This window comes from Pristiophorus japonicus, chromosome 32 (assembly GCF_044704955.1).
Source record: "Pristiophorus japonicus isolate sPriJap1 chromosome 32, sPriJap1.hap1, whole genome shotgun sequence".
Classification (NCBI taxonomy): domain Eukaryota; kingdom Metazoa; phylum Chordata; class Chondrichthyes; family Pristiophoridae; genus Pristiophorus; species Pristiophorus japonicus.
The window spans coordinates 9,612,309-9,631,727 of NC_092008.1; the positions used below are offsets into that span (position 1 = coordinate 9,612,309).

General features: G+C 54.7%; 1 protein-coding gene across 1 annotated transcript in view; it reads right to left on the reverse strand.

Moving 5' to 3' along the window:
* The window catches only part of LOC139240567 (synapsin-1-like), a 311,352-nt gene that overhangs the window by 224,505 nt on the left and 67,428 nt on the right, over positions 1 to 19,419 (reverse strand). The window contains exons 2-3 of the mRNA XM_070869112.1: positions 4,776 to 4,833; positions 940 to 1,031 (exon numbers count right to left, since the gene is read on the reverse strand). Of these exons, the coding sequence (XP_070725213.1) occupies positions 940 to 1,031; positions 4,776 to 4,833 (150 nt within the window). The remainder of the gene's footprint in view (positions 1 to 939; positions 1,032 to 4,775; positions 4,834 to 19,419) is intronic.

The following is a 19,419-nucleotide window of genomic DNA, read 5'->3' on the forward strand; positions in this document are numbered from 1 at the left end:
TCTATACTCTCCCATCAAACACTCCCAGGGCAGTTACAGCACGGGGTTAGATACAGAGTAAAGCTCCCTCTACACTGTCCCATCAAACACTCCCAGGGCAGTTACAGCACGGGGTTAGATACAGAGTAAAGCTCCCTCTACACTGTCACATCAAACACTCTCAGGGCAGGTACAGCACGGGGTTAGATACAGAGTAAAGCTCCCTCTACACTGTCCCATCAAACACTCCCAGGGCAGGTACAGGGGGTTAGATACAGAGTAAAGCTCCCTCTACACTGTCGCATCAAACATTCGCAGGGAAGATATAGCAAGGGATCGATTTCAACCTGTAACTCATTCCCGGGCATCTGTTATTCTATATATAAACCCCCCGAACCCATCGATAAGATTCCAGCCTGTAATGCACTCCCGGGTATCCGTTATTCTATATATAAACCCCCCCGAACACCCCGATTAGATTCCAGCCTGTAACTCACTCCAGCGTATCTGTTATTCTATATATAAACCCCCCCCAATCCCCTCGATTAGATTCCACCCTGTAACTCACTCCCGGGCATCTGTTATTCTCTATATAAACCCCCCGAACCCCTCGATTAGATTCCAGCCTGTAACTCACTCCCGGGTATCTGTTGTTCTATATATAAACCCCCCGAACCCCTCGATTAGATTCCAGCCCGTAACTCACTCCCGGGTATCTGTTATTCTATATATAAACCCCCCCGAACCCCTCGATTAGATCCCAGCCTGTAACTCACTCCAGAATATCCGTTATTCTATATATAAACCCCCCGAACCCCTCGATTAGATTCCAGCCTGTAACTCACTACCAGGTATCCGTTATTCTATATATAAACCCCCAGAACTCTCCATTAGATTCGGTGTGTGGTGAGGTTGAGTGAGGTACGACACACGTTGATCTTATTTCTCTCTCGGCCTTACCTTGCGACTTTGACACCGTTCCGAAACACCTCCATGTCCACACTGAAACTTCCCGTGGCGTGAGAGATCACGTTCAGCTCAGAGAACTCTGCCTGTGGGAGGCAAATATGGACAGGGAGGGAGCGAGGGGAGGGAGGGGAGGGAGAGGAGGGGGGGGAGGGGAGGGGACGGAGGGGAGGGGAGGAGGGGAGGGGAGTGGAGGGAGAGGAGGGGAGGGGAGGGGAGGGAAGGGAGGGGAGGGGAGGGGAGGGGACGGAGGGGAGGGAGAGGAGGGGAGGGGAGTGGAGGGAGAGGAGGGGAGGGGAGGGGAGGGAAGGGAGGGGAGGGGAGGGAGGTGAGGGGAGGGAGGGGAGGGAGGGGAGAGAGATGAGGGGAGAGGAGGGGAGGGAGGGGAGGGAGAGGAGGAGAGGGGAGGGGAGGGAGGGGAGGGAGAGGAGGGGAGGGGAGGGAAGGGAGGGGAGGGAGGGGAGGGGAGGGGAGGGGAGGGAGGCGAGGGGAGGGAGGGGAGGGGAGGGGAGGGAAGGGAGAGTAGGGGAGGGGAGGGAGGGGAGAGAGATGAGGGGAGAGGAGGGGAGGGAGGGGAGGGAGAGGAGGGGAGGGGAGGGGAGGGAGAGGAGGGGAGGGGAGGGGGGGAGGGAGAGGGGAGGAGGGGAGGGGAGGGAGAGGAGGGGAGGGGAGGGAGAGGAGGGAAGGGAGGGGAGAGAGAGGAGGGGAGGGGAGGGGGGAGGGAGAGGAGGGGAGGAGGGGAGGGGAGGGAGAGGAGGGGAGGGGAGGGAGGGGAGGGAGAGGAGGGGAGGGGAGGGAGAGGAGGGGAGGAGGGGTGGGAAGGGGAGCGAGGGAGAGGAGGTGAGAGGAGGGGGAGGGGAGGGAAGGTGGGGCAGGGAGAGGGCGGAGGGGAGGGAGAGGATGGAGGAGGGGAGGGAAGGGGAGGAAGGGGGAGGAGGGGACGCGAGGGAGAGGGGGGAGGAGAGGAGGGATGGGGAGCGAGAGAGAGGAGAGAGGGGGAAGGGAGGGAGGAGGGCAGGGAGGAGATTGAGTGAGGGGAGGGAGAGAGAGGGAGGGGCGGGAGGGAGAGATGGGGGGATTGAGTGAGGGGAGCATTGGGAGGGGAGGGAAATGGAGGGGAGAGAGGGAAGGGAGGGGTGAGGGAGGGGAGGGCGAGGAGGCGTAGGGAGGGAGTAGAGGCAGGGAGGGGAGGTAGTGTGGTGAGAGGGTGAAGGAGGGAGAGAGGAGAGGAGGGAGGGAGATTGATTGGGGGAGGGAGGTGCAGAAAGGGAGGGGAGGGAGGGAGTGAATGATGAGAGGGAGTGGAGAGAGAGGGAGTGAAGTGATTGAGTGATGGGAGGAAGGAAGGGGAGGGAGAGAGGGTTGATGCAGGGAAGGGCGAGAGGGGAGGCAGAGGGGAGGGAGGGGAGAGATGAGAGAGGAGAGAGGGGGAGGGAGAGAGGGAGAGAGGGGAGTGAGGGAGGGAAGGAGGGAGAAAGGGAGGGAGGGAAGGAGTTACGCAGAGAAAGAGAGGTAGAAGTAAAAATGAAAGAGCAAAAGGCAGAACAAGTGGGAAAAGGAGAAAGAGGCAGAGACAAAAAGAGAGAAGGACAAAAGGAAAGAGGGAGACTGATTAGAAAGAAATGTCACAATCTGTGCTATCGATATACAGAACCGGGAAATAAAGAGATGGCAACAGGGTCACACGGGGTCAGAGGTCACACGGTAACGCTCACACAGTACTCTGGGACAGTGTAGAGGGAGCTTTACTCTGTATCTAACCCCGTGCTGTACCTGCCCTGGGAGTGTTTGATGGGACAGTGCAGAGGGAGCTTTACTCTGTATCTAACCCCGTGCTGTACCTGCCCTGGGAGTGTTTGATGGGACAGTGTAGAGGGAGCTTTACTCTGTATCTTACCCCGTGCTGTACCTGCCCTGGGAGTGTTTGATGGGATAGTGTAGAGGGAGCTTTACTCTGTATCTAACCCGTGCTGTACCTGTCCTAGGAGTGTTTGATGGGACAGTGTAGAGGGAGCTTTAATCTGTATCTAAACACGTGTTGTACCTGCCCTGGGAGTGTTTGATGGGACAGTGTAGAGGGAGCTTTACTCTGTATCTAACCCCCTGTACCTGCCCTGGGAGTGTTTGATTGGACAGTGTAGAGGGAGCTTTACTCTGTATCTAACCCCCTGTACCTGCCCTGGGAGTGTTTGATGGGACAGTGTAGAGGGAGCTTTACTCTGTATCTAACCCCCTGTACCTGCCCTGGGAGTGTTTGATGGGACAGTGTAGAGGGAGCTTTACTCTGTATCTAACCCTGTGCTGTACCTGCCCTGGGAGTGTTTGATGGGGACAGTGTCGAGGGAGTTTTACTCTGTATCTAACCCCTTGTACCTGCCCTGCGAGTGTTTGATGGGACAGTGGAGAGGGAGATTTACATTGCACGGATATCCTTGTTTCAAGAGCAATAATGTCACTTGCTTTAATAAAGAATGTATCGAGGAGAAGATCAAGTACTCCACTTGGAATGATATCAAATTGAGCAATTGGATGAGTTTGGAAGAGCAGAGAAATTATTCATGGTTTGTATTTAAGATGATTAGTCACTTATTAAATATTAGCACACTTGTGCGAAGAGTGAGCTTTTTCCATGTTTTGAAAAGGGTTTAATTGCATTAATGATTGGAAACTGCCAAAGCGTCCTTTCCTTATAATAAGTAATTGAATTCCAGTTTAATCAGAGCTGCCAACTGAGATTTGAAGTTATTTTTCTGTTGGCTTCAGTTAAGCGAGGTTGAAAGCGGTCGCGTGTCCCAGCGGGTCTCACTCTCGCTTTGAGAGAGATGGTCGTTGGTTCGAGCCCCCAACCCAGAGACTCGAGCCCCGTAATCCAGACCCGACACTCCCCCGGTGCCAGAACCGAGGGAGCGCCGCACTGTCGGAGGGGCGGTACTGAGGGAGCGCCGCACTGTCGGAGGGGCAGTACTGAGGGAGCGCCGCACTGTCGGAGGGGCGGTACTGAGGGAGCGCCGCACTGTCGGAGGGGCGGTACTGAGGGAGTGCCGCACTGTCGGAGGGGTGGTACTGAGGGAGTGCCGCACTGTCGGAGGGGCGGCACTGAGGGAGCGCCGCACTGTCGGAGGGGCGGTACTGAGGGAGTGCCGCACTGTCGGAGGGGCGGTACTGAGGGAGTGCCGCACTGTCGGAGGGGCGGTACTGAGGGAGTGCCGCACTGTCGGAGGGGCGGTACTGAGGGAGCGCCGCACTGTCGGAGGGGCAGTACTGAGGGATCGGCGCACTGTCGGAGGGGTGGTACTGAGGGATCGGCGCACTGTCGGAGGGGCAGTACTGAGGGAGTGCCGCACTGTCGGAGGGGCAGTACTGAGGGAGTGCCACACTGTCGGAGGGGCAGTACTGAGGGAGTGCCGCACTGTCGGAGGGGCGGTACTGAGGGAGCCCCGCACTGTCGGAGGGGCGGTACTGAGGGAGCGCCGCACTGTCGGAGGGGCAGTGCTGAGGGAGTGCCGCACTGTCGGAGGGGCAGTACTGAGGGAGTGCCGCACTGTCGGAGGGGCGGTACTGAGGAGCGCCGCACTGTCGGAGGGGCGGTACTGAGGGAGTGCCGCACTGTCGGAGGGGCGGTACTGAGGAGCGCCGCACTGTCGGAGGGGCAGTACTGAGGGAGCGCCGCACTGTCGGAGGGGCGGTACTGAGGGAGCCCCGCACTGTCGGAGGGGCAGTACTGAGGGAGCGCGCACTGTCGGAGGGGCGGTACTGAGGGAGTGCCGCACTGTCAGAGGGGCAAAGGGAGCGGATGTGATGTCAAATAACTGTGCGCTCGATGAACGCACCTGTTCCACCTTGATGTCGAAGTCTCCCAAAACCTTCCTTCCTTTAAAGACCTTTACCCTAGGAGAGAGAGAGATGTTACATGTAATGACCATTCCTGGACACGATTGAACATGAGCTCAGGATCATAGCAACAGGAGGAGGCCATTCAGCCCCTCGAGCCTGTTACATACAGAACAGGAGGATGTTCAGCCCCTCGAACCTGTTCCGCCATTCAATGAGACAGGGAGGTATGTGGGGCAGGAGGTTACAGAGATAGAGAGGGATGTAGGGGCTGGAGGGAGTTCCAGACATAGGGAGGGATGTCGGGCTGGAGGAGGTTACATAGATAGGGAGGGGTGTCAGGGCTGGAGGAGGTTACAGAGATAGGGAAGGGTGTATGGGCTTTAGGAGGTTACAGAGATAGGGAGGGGTGTAGGGGCTGGAGGGGGTTCCAGAGATAGGGAGGGATGTAGGGCTGGAGGAGGTTACAGAGATAGGGAGGGTTGTAGGGCTGGAGGAGGTTACAGAGATAGGGAGGGTTGTAGGGGATAGAGGAGGTTACGTTGGTAGGGATGGGTGTAGGGGCTGGAAGAGGTTACAGGGATAGGGAGGGGTGTAGGGGCTGGAGGGGGTTACAGAGATCAGGAGGGGTGTGGGGCTGGAGGAGGTTACAGAGATAGGGAGGGGTGTGGGGCTGGATGTGGTTACAGAGATAGGGAGGGATGTCGGGGCTGGAGGGGGTTACGGAGATAGGGAGGGGTGTAGGGGGTTACAGAGATAGGGACGGGTGTAGGGGCTGGAGGAGGTTACAGAGATAGGGCGGGGTGTAGGGACTGGAGGAGGTTACAGAGATAGGGAGGGGTGTAGAGACTGGAGGGGGTTACAGAGATAGGGAGGGGTGTAGGGGCTGGAGGAAGTTACAGAGATAGGGAGGGGTGTAGGGGCTGGAGGAAGTTACAGAGATAGGGAGGGGTGTAGGGGCTGGAGGAAGTTACAGAGATAGGGAGGGGTGTAGGGGCTGGAGGAGGTTACAGAGATAGGGAGGGGTGTAGGGGCTGGAGGAGGTTACAGAGATAGGGAGGGGTGTAGGGGCTGGAGGAAGTTACAGAGATAGGGAGGGGTGTAGGGGCTGGAGGAGGTTACAAAGCTAGGGAGGGGTGTAGGGGCTGGAGGAAGTTACAGAGATAGGGAGGGGTGTAGGGGCTGGAGGAGGTTACAAAGCTAGGGAGGGGTGTATGGGCTTTGGAGGAACTTAAGTTTACACCGGGTAAAATGTGGGAGGCCAGCCAGGAGTACGTTAAAATAGTCAGTGCCTGGAGGTAATAAAGGCAGCAATGAGGGTTTCAGCAGTCGATGCTCTGAGGCAAGGACGGAGGCAGACGATGTTACGGAGATGGAAATTATGCCACAGATATGTGGTCAGGGGATCATTTGAGGGTCAAGTATGAAACCAAGGTTGCAAACAATGTGGTTCAGCCTCAGACAGGAGCTGAGGGGAGGCATGGAGGCGGTGGGTTGGGAGCGGCGTTTGTGGCGGGGAACAAAGACAACAGCTTTGATCGGAAAAACATTCTGCTGATCCAGAACTGAAAGTCGGAAAAGCAAGGTGACAAAGCAGACAGCGCGGAGGAGTTGAGAGAGTTGATGGAGAGGTAGAGCTGGGTGTTGTTCGCGTACATGTGGAAACTAATGCTGTGTTTTTAATGACGCCAGCAAGGAGGAATTGGTTCAAACACGGCAGAGACACGTTTAACTTAATTAACTCTGTGAAGTGGGCTTAATCCATTGGGATTGTGGACAGTGGGAGTGAATGGGAAGGGTTTGGGTCCATTGGGATTGTGGACAGTGGGAGTGAATGGGAAGGGTTTGGGTCCATTGGGATTGTGTACAGTGAGAGTGAATGGGAATGGGTTGGGGCCATTGGAACTGTGTACAATGGGAGTGAATGGGAAGGGTTTGGGTCTATTGGGATTGTGTACATTGGGAATAAATGGGAAGGGGTTGGGTCCATTGGAACTGTGTACAATGGGAATGAATGGGAAGGGGTTTGGGTCCATTGGGACTGTGTACAATGGGAGTGAATGGGAAGGGGTTGGGTCCATTGGGATCGTGTACAATGGGAGTGAATGGGAAGGGGTTGGGTCCATTGGAACTGTGTACAATGGGAGTGAATGGGAAGGGGTTGGGTCCATTGGGATCGTGTACAATGGGAGTGAATGGGAAGGGGTTGGGTCCATTGGGATTGTGTACAGTGGGAGTGAATGGGAAGGGGTTTGGGTCCATTGGGATCGTATACACTGGGAGTGAATGGGAAGGGGTTGGGTCCATTGGGATTGTGGACAGTGGGAGTGAATGGGAAGGGGTTGGGTCCATTGGGATTGTGTACAGTGGGAGTGAATGGGAAGGGGTTTGGGTCCATTGGGACTGTGTACAATGGGAGTGAATGGGAAGGGGTTGGGTCCATTGGGATCGTGTACAATGGGAGTGAATGGGAAGGGGTTGGGTCCATTGGGATTGTGTACAATGGGAGTGAATGGGAAGGGGTTTGGGTCCATTGGGACTGTGTACAGTGGGAGTGAATGGGAAGGGTTTGGGTCTATTGGGATTGTGTACATTGGGAGAGAATGGGAAGGGGTTGGGTCCATTGGGATTGTGGACAGTGGGAGTGAATGGGAAGGGTTTGGGTCCATTGGGATTGTGGACAGTGGGAGTGAATGGGAAGGGGTTTGGGTCCATTGGGACTGTGTACAGTGGGAGTGAATGGGAAGGGGTTTGGGTCTATTGGGATTGTGGACAGTGGGAGTGAATGGGAAGGGGTTGGGTCTATTGGGATTGTGTACAGTGGGAGTGAATGGGAAGGGGTTTGGGTCTATTGGGATTGTGTACAGTGGGAGTGAATGGGAAGGGGTTTGGGTCTATTGGGATTGTGGACAGTGGGAGTGAATGGGAAGGGGTTGGGTCCATTGGGATTGTGGACAGTGGGAGTGAATGGGAAGGGGTTGGGACCTTCAGGCCTGTATGAAGCAGTGTGCTGAGGGTACCTTTCACCTTGCAGATTAGCGCCGACAATATGACCAATGAATGAAACGACAATACTTTTAATGGGACTCAGATAACCTCGGGGACTCAGTGATGTCTTGCCCCACTACAATCCCTGGTGTGGAGCATGAACCATGGCATCAACCTGTTGGGCCAAATGCCCTGTTCCTGGGCTGCAAATTCCATGTAATTCCATGTGAACACTTCCCAACGGTTTGTTCTGTAGTCAACGACAACAACAACTTGGATTGATATAGCACCTTTGACATAGTGAAACATCCTAAGCCACTTCACAGCAGTATTACCAGACAAAATATTTAACACCGAGCTACATAAGCAGAAATGACGGCAGGTAGCTTGGCCACGGAGGTCGGTTTTAAGGGGCGTCTTCAACAAGGAAAGAGAGGTAGAGAGGGTGTTCCAGAGCTTGGGGAGTAGCCATCATAGGCAGTCCCTCGAAATCGAGGAGGACTTGCTTCCACTCCGAAAGTGAATTCTTTGGTGGCTGAACAGTCAACACGAGAGCCACAGACCCTGTCACAGGTGGGACAGATAGTCGTCGGGAGAAGGGGTGGGTGGGACAGGTTTGCCACACGCTCCTTCCGCTGCCTGCGCCTGATCTCCTCACGCTCGCAGCGTTGAGATTCGAAGAGCTCGGCGCCCTCCCGCATGCAATTTCTCCACCGAGGGCGGTCTCGCCAACTAGCCAACTGAAGGCACGGCCACCGATGGTGGAGCGATTATAATCAGGGATGCTCAGGAGGGCAGAGTTAGAGGAGCGCAGACATCTCGGGGGTTGTGGGGCTGGAGGAGGTTACAGAGATAGGGAGGGGCGAGGGCCATGGAGGGAGTTACAGAGATAGGGAGGGGCAAGGGCCATGGAGGGATTTGAAAACAAGGAAGAGAATTTTGAAATCGAGGCGGCGCTTAACCGGGAACCAATGTCGGTCGGCGAGCACAGGGGGTGATGGGTGAGTGGGACTCGGTGCGAGTTAGGACACGGGGTCAGTGAGCTCAGCGGGTGATGGGTGAGCGGGACTGGGTGCGAGTTAGGACACGGGGTCAGCGAGCACAGGGGATGATGGGTGAGTGGGACTCGGTACGAGTTAGGACACGGGGCAGTGAGCACAAGGGGTGATGGGTGAGTGGGACTCGGTGTGAGTTAGGACACGGGGCAGTGAGCACAGGGGGTGATGGGTGAGCGGGACTCGGTGCGAGTTAGGACACGGGGCAGTGAGCACAGGGGGTGATGGGTGAGTGGGACTCGGTGCGAGTTAGGACACGGGTCAGTGAGCACAGGGGGTGATGGGTGAGTGGGACTCGGTACGAGTTAGGACACGGGGCAGTGAGCACAAGGGGTGATGGGTGAGCGGGACTCGGTGTGAGTTAGGACACGGGGCAGTGAGCACAGGGGGTGATGGGTGAGAGGGACTGGGTGCGAGTTAGGACACGGGGGCAGTGAGCACAGGGGGTGATGGGTGAGTGGGACTCGGTGCGAGTTAGGACACGGGGCAGTGAGCACAGGGGGTGATGGGTGAGCGGAACTGGGTGCGAGTTAGGACACAGGGGCATTGAGCACAGGGGGTGATGGGTGAGTGGGACTCGGTGCGAGTTGGGACACGGGGCAGTGAGCACAGAGGGTGATGGGTGAGTGGGACTCGGTGCGAGTTAGGACACGGGGTCAGTGAGCACAGGGGGTGATGGGTGAGTGGGACTGGGTGCGAGTTAGGACACGGGCGCAGTGAGCACAGGGGGTGATGGGTGAGTGGGACTCGGTGCGAGTTAGGACACGGGGCAGTGAGCACAGGGGGTGATGGGTGAGCGGAACTGGGTGCGAGTTAGGACACGGGGGCAGTGAGCACAGGGGGTGATGGGTGAGTGGGACTCGGTGCGAGTTAGGACACGGGGGCAGTGAGCACAGGGGGTGATGGGTGAGCGGGACTGGGTGCGAGTTAGGACACGGGGGCAGTGAGCACAGGGGGTGATGGGTGAGTGGGACTCGGTACGAGTTAGGACACGGGGCAGTGAGCACAGGGGGTGATGGGTGAGTGGGACTCGGTGCGAGTTAGGACACGGGGTCAGTGAGCACAGGGGGTGATGGGTGAGTGGGACTCGGTGTGAGTTGGGACACGGTTCAGTGAGCACAGGGGGTGATGGGTGAGTGGGACTCGGTGCGAGTTAGGACACGGGGCAGTAAGCACAGGGGGTGATGGGTGAGTGGGACTCGGTACGAGTTAGGACACGGTTCAGCGAGCACAGAGGGTGATGGGTGAGTGGGACTTGGTGCGAGTTAGGACACGGGGCAGTAAGCACAGTGGGTGATGGGTGAGCCGGACTCGGTGCGAGTTAGGACACGGGGCAGTGAGCACAGCGGGTGATGGGTGAGCGGGACTCGGTACGAGTTAGGACACGGTTCAGCGAGCACAGAGGGTGATGGGTGAGTGGGACTCGGTACGAGTTAGGACACGGGGCAGTGAGCACAGAGGGTGATGGGTGAGTGGGACTCGGTGTGAGTTAGGACACGGGGCAGTGAGCACAGAGGGTGATGGGTGAGCGGGACTGGGTGTGAGTTAGGACACGGGTCAGTGAGCACAGGGGGTGATAGGTGAGCGGGACTCGGTGCGAGTTAGGACACGGGGCAGTGAGCACAGGGGGTGATAGGTGAGTGGGACTCGGTGCGAGTTAGGACACGGGGCAGTGAGCACATGGGGTGATGGGTGAGCGGGATTTGGTGCGAGTTAGGACACGGGGCAGCGAGCACAGGGGGTGATGGGTTAGCGGGACTCGGTGCGAGTTAGGACACGGGGTCAGTGAGCACAGGGGGTGATGGGTGAGTGGGACTCGGTGCGAGTTAGGACACGGGTCAGTGAGCACAGGGGATGATGGGTGAGTGGGACTCGGTGCGAGTTAGGACACGGGGCAGTGAGCACAGGGGGTGATGGGTGAGTGGGACTCGGTGCGAGTTAGGACACGGGGCAGTGAGCACAGGGGATGATGGGTGAGTGGGACTCGGTGCGAGTTAGGACACGGGGCAGTGAGCACAGCGGGTGATGGGTGAGCGGGACTCGGTGCGAGTTGGGACACGGGGGCAGCCGAGTTTTGGATCACCTCGAGTTTACGTCGGGTAGAATGTGGGAGGCCAGCCAGGAGTGCGTTGGAATAGTCAAGTCTGGAGGTAACAAAGGCACGGGTGAGGGTTTCAGCAGCGGATGAGCTGAGGCAGAGGGCGGAGACGGGCGATGTTACGGAGGGGGAAACAGGTGGTCTTAGTTATCCTGGGGATATGTGGCCGGAAGCGAACTTCAAGGTCAAATATGACAGCGAGGTTGCGATCAGTCTGGTTCAACCGCAGACAGAGATCGATAGATTTTTGGATATTAAGGGAATCAAGGGAGATGGGGACAATGCAGGAAAGTGGAGTTGAGGTTGAAGATCAGTCATAATCTCATTAAATGGCAGAGCAGGCTCGAGGGGCTGAATGGCCGTATGTGTGTTCTTAGGTTTCATCATTACTTTTAATCCACCAGCTGTATAAAACACTGGTTAGGCCACAGCTGGAGTACTGCGTGCAGGTCTGGTCACCACATTACAGGAAGGATGTGATCGCACTGGAGAGGGTGCAGAGGAGATTTACCAGGATGTTGCCGGGACGGGAGAATTTTAGCGATGAGGAAAGATTGGAGATGCTGGGGCTGTTTTCTTGGAAACCTGATTGAGGTGTACAAAATGATGAGGGGCCTGGATAGAGCGGCTAGGAAGGAACTGTTTCCCTTGGCAGAGGGGTCAACAACCAGTGGGTATAGATTCCAGGTCAAATCTAAGACCACCCCAACTTCTGTCGTCGAGCTACAGTACGCGGACGACGCCTGCGTCTGCGCACATACAGAGGCCGCGCTCCAGGACATAGTCGACATAGTCATGGCGGCGTACGAAAGCACGGGCCTTACACTAAACACCCGTAAGACAAAAGTCCTCCACCGGCCTGTCCTCACCGCACAGCACTGGCCCCCAGTCATCAAGATCCACGGCCCAGCCCTGGACAACGTGGACCATTTCCCATACCTCGGGAGCCTCTCATCAATAAGGGCTGACATTGACAACGAGGTCCAACACCGCCTCCAGTGCGCCAGTGCAGCCTTCGGCCGCCTGAGGAAAAGAGTGTTTGAAGACCAGGCCCTCAAATCTACCACCCAGCTCATGGTCTACAGGGCTGTAGTGATACCCGCCCTCCTGTATGGCTCAGAGACATGGACCATGTACAGTAGACACCTCAAGTCGCTGGAGAAATATCACCAACGCTGTCTCCGCAAGATCCCGCAAATCCCCTTGGAGGACAGACGCACCAACGTTAGCGTCCTCGACCAGGCCAACATCCCCAACATCGAAGCACTGACCACACTCGACCAGCTCCGCTGGGCAGGGCCACATTGTCCGCATGTTCCCCCGACACGAGACTCCCAAAGCAAGCGCCCTACTCGGAACTCCTTCACGGCAAACGAGCCAAAGGTGGGCAGAGGGAACGTTACAAGGGACACCCTCAAAGCCTCCCTGATAAAGTGCAACATCCCCACCGACACCTGGGAGTCCCTGGCCAAAGACCAGTCCGCCCTAAGTGGAGGAAGTGCATCCGGGAGGGCGCTGAGCACCTCGAGTCTCGTCGCCGAGAGCGTGTAGAAACCAAGCGCAGGCAGCGGAAGGAGCGTGCGGCAAACCAGTCCCACCCTCCCCTTCCCTCAACCACTGTCTGTCCCACCTGTGACAGGGACTGTGGTTCCCGTATTGGACTGTTCAGCCACCCAAGGACTCATGTTAAGAGTGGAAGCAAGTCTTCCTCGATTCCGAGGGGTGCCTGTGATAATGAGGTTTCTATGATTTCATTTAATTAGCCTTCGTCATTGACTCCCTCCCTCGCCCCACCCCCTGACACACACACACACACAAAGTGGCCTCCCACTGCAAATATATCTGTTGTAAGCTGTTTAAGTGTTGAGTCAGAAAGCAAGACCAGCTACGACAAGAAGCCAAGGCCTCACTCCGCACATCAACAGACTCAGAAGATTTAATAAACCCCCGAGGACGCAATCAACGATGAAATGTTGCAAGAGCTCCAACTGTGACCACACTGTCTTTTCTCGAATGTCATTAACGGCAGCTTGTGAGCTGGGTAGCCATGGCAACAATCGTGCGAACAACCGTTCCGTGATATGCATTGTAACGCGGGGTTACATACAGAGTAAAGCTCCGTCTACACTGTCCCATCAAACACTCCCAGGGCAGGTACAGCACGGGGTTAGATACAGAGTAAAGCTCCCTCTACACTGTCCCATCAAACACTCCCAGGGCAGGTACAGGGGGTTACATACAGAGTAAAGCTCCCTCTACACTGTCCCATCAAACACTCCCAGGTAGGTACAGCAAAGGTTAGATACAGAGTAAAGCTCCCTCTACACTGTCCCATCAAACACTCCCAGGGCAGGTACAGGGGGTTACATACAGAGTAAAGCTCCCTCTACACTGTCCCATCAAACACTCCCAGGGCAGGTACAGCACGGGGTTAGATACAGAGTAAAGCTCCCTCGACACTGTCCCCATCAAACACTCCCAGGTAGGTATAGCACAGGTTAGATGCAGAATAAAGCTCCCTCCACAATGTCCCCATCAAACACTCCCAGGACAGGTACAGCATGGGGTTAGATACAGAGTAAAGCTCCCTCTACACTGTCCCCATCAAACACTCCCAGCACAGGTACAGCACGGGGTTAGATACAAAGTAAAGTGCCCTCTACACTGTCCGAATCATACACTCCCAGGGCAGGTACAGCATGGGGTTAGATACAGAGTAAAGCTCCCTCTACACTGTCCCATCAAACACTCCCAGGGCAGGTACAGCAAGGGGTTAGATACAGAGTAAAGCTGCGCTACACTGTCCCATCAAACACTCCCAGGGCAGGTACAGTATGAGCTAGATACAGAGTAAAACTCCCTCTACACTGTCCCATCAAACACTCCCAGGGCAGGTACAGCACGGGGTTAGATACAGAGTAAAGCTCCCTCTACACTGTCCCATCAAACAAGCCCAGGGCAGGTACAGCATGAGCTAGATACAGAGTAAAGCAGCCTCTACACTGTCCCATCAAACACTCCCAGGGCAGGTACAGCATGAGCTAGATACAGAGCAAAGCTCCCTCTACACTGTCCCATCAAACACGCCCAGGGCAGGTAAAGCACGGGATAGATACAGAGTAAAGCTCCCTCTACACTGTCCCATCAAACACTCCCAGGACAGGTACAGCACGGGGTTAAATAGAGAGTAAAGCTCCCTCTACACTGTCCCATCAAACACTCCCAGGGCAGGTATAGCACGGGGTTAGATACAGATTAAAGCTCCCTCAACACTGTCCCATCAAACACTTCCAAGGCAGGTACAGCATGGGGTTAGATACAGAGTAAAGCTCCCTCTACACTGTCCCATCAAACACTCCCAGGGCAGGTACAGCACGGGATTAGACACAGAGTAAAGCTCCCTCTACACTGTCCCATCAAACACTCCCAGGGCAGGTACAGCACAGGGTTAGATACAGAGTAAAGCTCCCTCTACACTGTCCCATCAAACACTCCCAGGGCAGGTGCAGCATGGGGTTAGATACAGAATAAAGCTCCCTCTACACTGTCCCCATCAAACACTCCCAGGGCAGGTACAGCATGGGGTTAGATTCAGAGTAAAGCTCCCTCGACACTGTCCCATCAAACACTCCCACGGCACGTACAGCACGGGGTTAGATACAGAGTAAAGCTCCCTCTACACTGTCCCATCAAACACTCTCAGGGCAGGTACAGGGGGTTAGATACAGAGTAAAGCTCCCTTGACACTGTTCTATCAAACACTCCCAGGGCAGGTACAGCATGGGGTTAGATACAGAGTAAAGCTCCCTCTACACTGTCCCATCAAACACTCTCAGGGCAGGTACAGCAAGGGGTTAGATACAGAGTAAAGCTCCCTCTACACTGTCCCATCAAACACTCCCAGGGCAGGTACAGCAAGGGGTTAGATACAGAGTAAAGCTCCCTCTACACTGTCCCATCAAACACTCCCAGGGCAGGTACAGTATGAGCTAGATACAGAGTAAAGCTCCCTCTACATTGTCCCATCAAACACTCCCAGGGCAGGTACAGCATGAGCTAGATACAGAGTAAAGCTCCCTCTACACTGTCCCATCAAACACTCCCAGGGCAGGTACAGCACGGGGTTAGATACAGAGTAAAGCTCCCTCGACACTGTCCCCATCAAACACTCCCAGGTAGGTATAGCACAGGTTAGATGCAGAATAAAGCTCCCTCTACAATGTCCCCATCAAACACTCCCAGGACAGGTACAGCACGGGGTTAGATACAGAGTAAAGCTCCCTCTACACTGTCCCCATCAAACACTCCCAGCGCAGGTACAGCACGGGGTTAGATACAAAGTAAAGTGCCCTCTACACTGTCCCAATCAAACACTCCCAGGGCACGTACAGCACGGGGTTAGATACAGAGTAAAGCTCCCTTGACACTGTTCCATCAAACACTCCCAGGGCAGGTACAGCATGGGGTTAGATACAGAGTAAAGCTCCCTCTACACTGTCCCATCAAACACTCTCAGGGCAGGTACAGCACGGGGTAAGAAACAGAGTAAAGCTCACTCTACACTGTCCCATCAAACATTCCCAGGAGAGGTACAGCACGGGTTAAATACAGAGTAAAGCTCCCTCTACACTGTCCCATCAAACACTCCCAGGGCAGGTACAGTATGAGCTAGATACAGAGTAAAGCTCCCTCTACACTGTCCCATCAAACACTCCCAGGGCAGGTACAGCACGGGGTTAGATACAGAGTAAAGCTCCCTCTACACTGTCCCATCAAACAAGCCCAGGGCAGGTACAGCATGAGCTAGATACAGAGTAAAGCAGCCTCTACACTGTCCCATCAAACACTCCCAGGGCAGGTACAGCATGAGCTAGATACAGAGTAAAGCTCCCTCTACACTGTCCCATCAAACACGCCCAGGACAGGTAAAGCACGGGATCGATACAGAGTAAAGCTCCCTCTACACTGTCCCATATAACATTCCCAGGACAGGTACAGCACGGGGTTAAATAGAGAGTAAAGCTCCCTCTACACTGTCCCATCAAACACTTCCAGGGCAGGTATAGCACGGGGTTAGATACAGATTAAAGTTCCCTCGACACTGTCCCATCAAACACTCCCAGGACAGGGACAGCATGGGGTTAGATACAGAGTAAAGCTCCCGCTACACTGTCCCATCAAACACTCCCAGGGCATGTACAGCATGTGGTTAGATACAGAGTAAAGCTCCCTCTACACTGTCCCATCAAACACTCGCAGGGCAGGTACATCACAGTGGTTAGATTCAGAGTAAAGCTCCCTCTACAATGTCCCATCAAACACTCCCAGAGCAGGTACAGCATGGGGTTAGATACAGAGTAAAGCTCCCTCTACACTGTCCCATCAAACACTCCCAGGGCAGGTACAGCACGGGGTTAGATACAGAGTAAAGCTCCCTCTACACTGTCCCCATCAAACACTCCCAGGGCAGGTACAGCATGGGGTTAGATTCAGAGTAAAGCGCTTTCTACACTGTCCCATCAAACACTCCCAGGGCAGGTACAGCACGGGGTTAGATACTGAGTAAAGCTCCCTCTACACTGTCCCATCAAACACTCTCAGGGCAGGTACAGCACGAGGTAAGAAACAGAGTAAAGCTCACTCTACACTGTCCCATCAAACACTCCCAGGATAGGTACAGCACGGGTTAAATACAGAGTAAAGCTCCCTCTACACTGTCCCATCAAACACTCCCAGGGCAGTTACAGCATGGGGTTAGATACAGAGTAAAGCTCCCTCTACACTGTCCCATCAAACACTCCCAGGGCAGGTACAGCAAGGGGTTAGATACAGAGTAAAGCTCCCTCTACACTGTCCCATCAAACACTCCCAGGGCAGGTACAGTATGAGCTAGATACAGAGTAAAGCTCCCTCTACACTGTACCATCAAACACTCCCAGGGCAGGTACAGCATGAGCTAGATACAGAGTAAAGCTCCCTCTACATTGTCCCATCAAACACTCCCAGGGCAGGTACAGCATGAGCTAGATACAGAGTAAAGCTCCCTCTACACTGTCCCATCAAACACGCCCAGGACAGGTAAAGCATGGGATAGATACAGAGTAAAGCTTCCTCTACACTGTCCCATCAAACACTCCCAGGGCAGGTACAGCATGGGGTTAGATACAGAGTAAAGCTCCCTCTACACTGTCCCATCAAACACTCCCAGGGCAGTTACAGCAAGGGGTTAGATACAGAGTAAAGCTCCCTCTACACTGTCCCATCAAACACTCCCAGGGCAGGTACAGTATGAGCTAGATACAGAGTAAAGCTCCCTCTACACTGTACCATCAAACACTCCCAGGGCAGGTACAGCATGAGCTAGATACAGAGTAAAGATCCCTCTACGCTGTCCCATCAAACACGCCCAGGACAGGTAAAGCACGGGATAGATTCAGAGTAAAGCTCCCTCTACCCTGTCGCATCAAACACTCCCAGGACAGGTACAGCACGGAGTTAGATACAGAGTAAAGCTCCCCCTACACTGTCCCCATCAAACACTCTCAGGGCAGGTACAGCATGGGGTTAGATTCAGAGTAAAGCTCCCTCTACACTGTCCCATCAAACACTCCCAGGGCAGGTACAGCACGGGGTTAGATACAGAGTAAAGCTCCCTCTACACTGTCCCATCAAACACTCCCAGGGCAGGTACAGCATGGGGTTAGATACAGAGTAAAGCTCCCTCTACACTGTCCCATCAAACACTCTCAGGGCAGGTACAGCATGGGGTTAGATTCAGAGTAAAGCTCCCTTGACACTGTTCCATCAAACACTCCCAGGGCAGGTACAGCATGGGGTTAGATACAGAGTAAAGCTCCCTCTACACTGTCCCATCAAACACTCTCAGGGCAGGTACAGCATGGGGTTAGATTCAGAGTAAAGCTCCCTCTACACTGTCCCATCAAACACTCCCAGGGCAGGTACAGCACGGGGTTAGATACAGAGTAAAGCTCCCTCTACACTGTCCCATCAAACACTCCCAGGGCAGGTACAGGGGGTTACATACAGAGTAAAGCTCCCTCTACACTGTCCCATCAAACACTCCCAGGGCAGGTACAGCACGGGGTTAGATACAGAGTAAAGCTCCCTCGACACTGTCCCCATCAAACACTCCCAGGTAGGTATAGCACAGGTTAGATGCAGAATAAAGCTCCCTCTACAATGTCCCCATCAAACACTCCCAGGACAGGTACAGCACGGGGTTAGATACAGAGTAAAGCTCCCTCTACACTGTCCCCATCATACACTCCCAGCGCAGGTACAGCACGGGGTTAGATACAAAGTAAAGTGCCCTCTACACTGTCCCAATCAAACACTCCCAGGGCACGTACAGCACGGGGGTTAGATACAGAGTAAAGCTCCCTTGACACTGTTCCATCAAACACTCCCAGGGCAGGTACAGCATGGGGTTAGATACAGAGTAAAGCTCCCTCTACACAGTCCCATCAAACACTCTCAGGGCAGGTACAGCACGGGGTAAGAAACAGAGTAAAGCTCACTCTACACTGTCCCATCAAACATTCCCAGGAGAGGTACAGCACGGGTTAAATACAGAGTAAAGCTCCCTCTACACTGTCCCATCAAACACTCCCAGGGCAGGTACAGTATGAGCTAGATACAGTGTAAAGCTCCCTCTACACTGTCCCATCAAACACTCCCAGGGCAGGTACAGCACGGGGTTAGATACAGAGTAAAGCTCCCTCTACACTGTCCCATCAAACAAGCCCAGGGCAGGTACAGCATGAGCTAGATACAGAGTAAAGCAGCCTCTACACTGTCCCATCAAACACTCCCAGGGCAGGTACAGCATGAGCTAGATACAGAGTAAAGCTCCCTCTACACTGTCCCATCAAACACGCCCAGGACAGGTAAAGCACGGGATCGATACAGAGTAAAGCTCCCTCTACACGTCCCATATAACATTCCCAGGACAGGTACAGCACGGGGTTAAATAGAGAGTAAAGCTCCCTCTACACTGTCCCATCAAACACTTCCAGGGCAGGTATAGCACGGGGTTAGATACAGATTAAAGTTCCCTCGACACTGTCCCATCAAACACTCCCAGGGCAGGGACAGCATGGGGTTAGATACAGAGTAAAGCTCCCGCTACACTGTCCCATCAAACACTCCCAGGGCATGTACAGCATGTGGTTAGATACAGAGTAAAGCTCCCTCTACACTGTCCCATCAAACACTCGCAGGGCAGGTACATCACAGTGGTTAGATTCAGAGTAAAGCTCCCTCTACAATGTCCCATCAAACACTCCCAGAGCAGGTACAGCACGGGGTTAGATACAGAGTAAAGCTCCCTCTACACTGTCCCATCAAACACTCCCAGGGCAGGTACAGGGGGTTACATACAGAGTAAAGCTCCCTCTACACTGTCCCATCAAACACTCCCAGGGCAGGTACAGCACGGGGTTAGATACAGAGTAAAGCTCCCTCTACACTGTCCCCATCAAA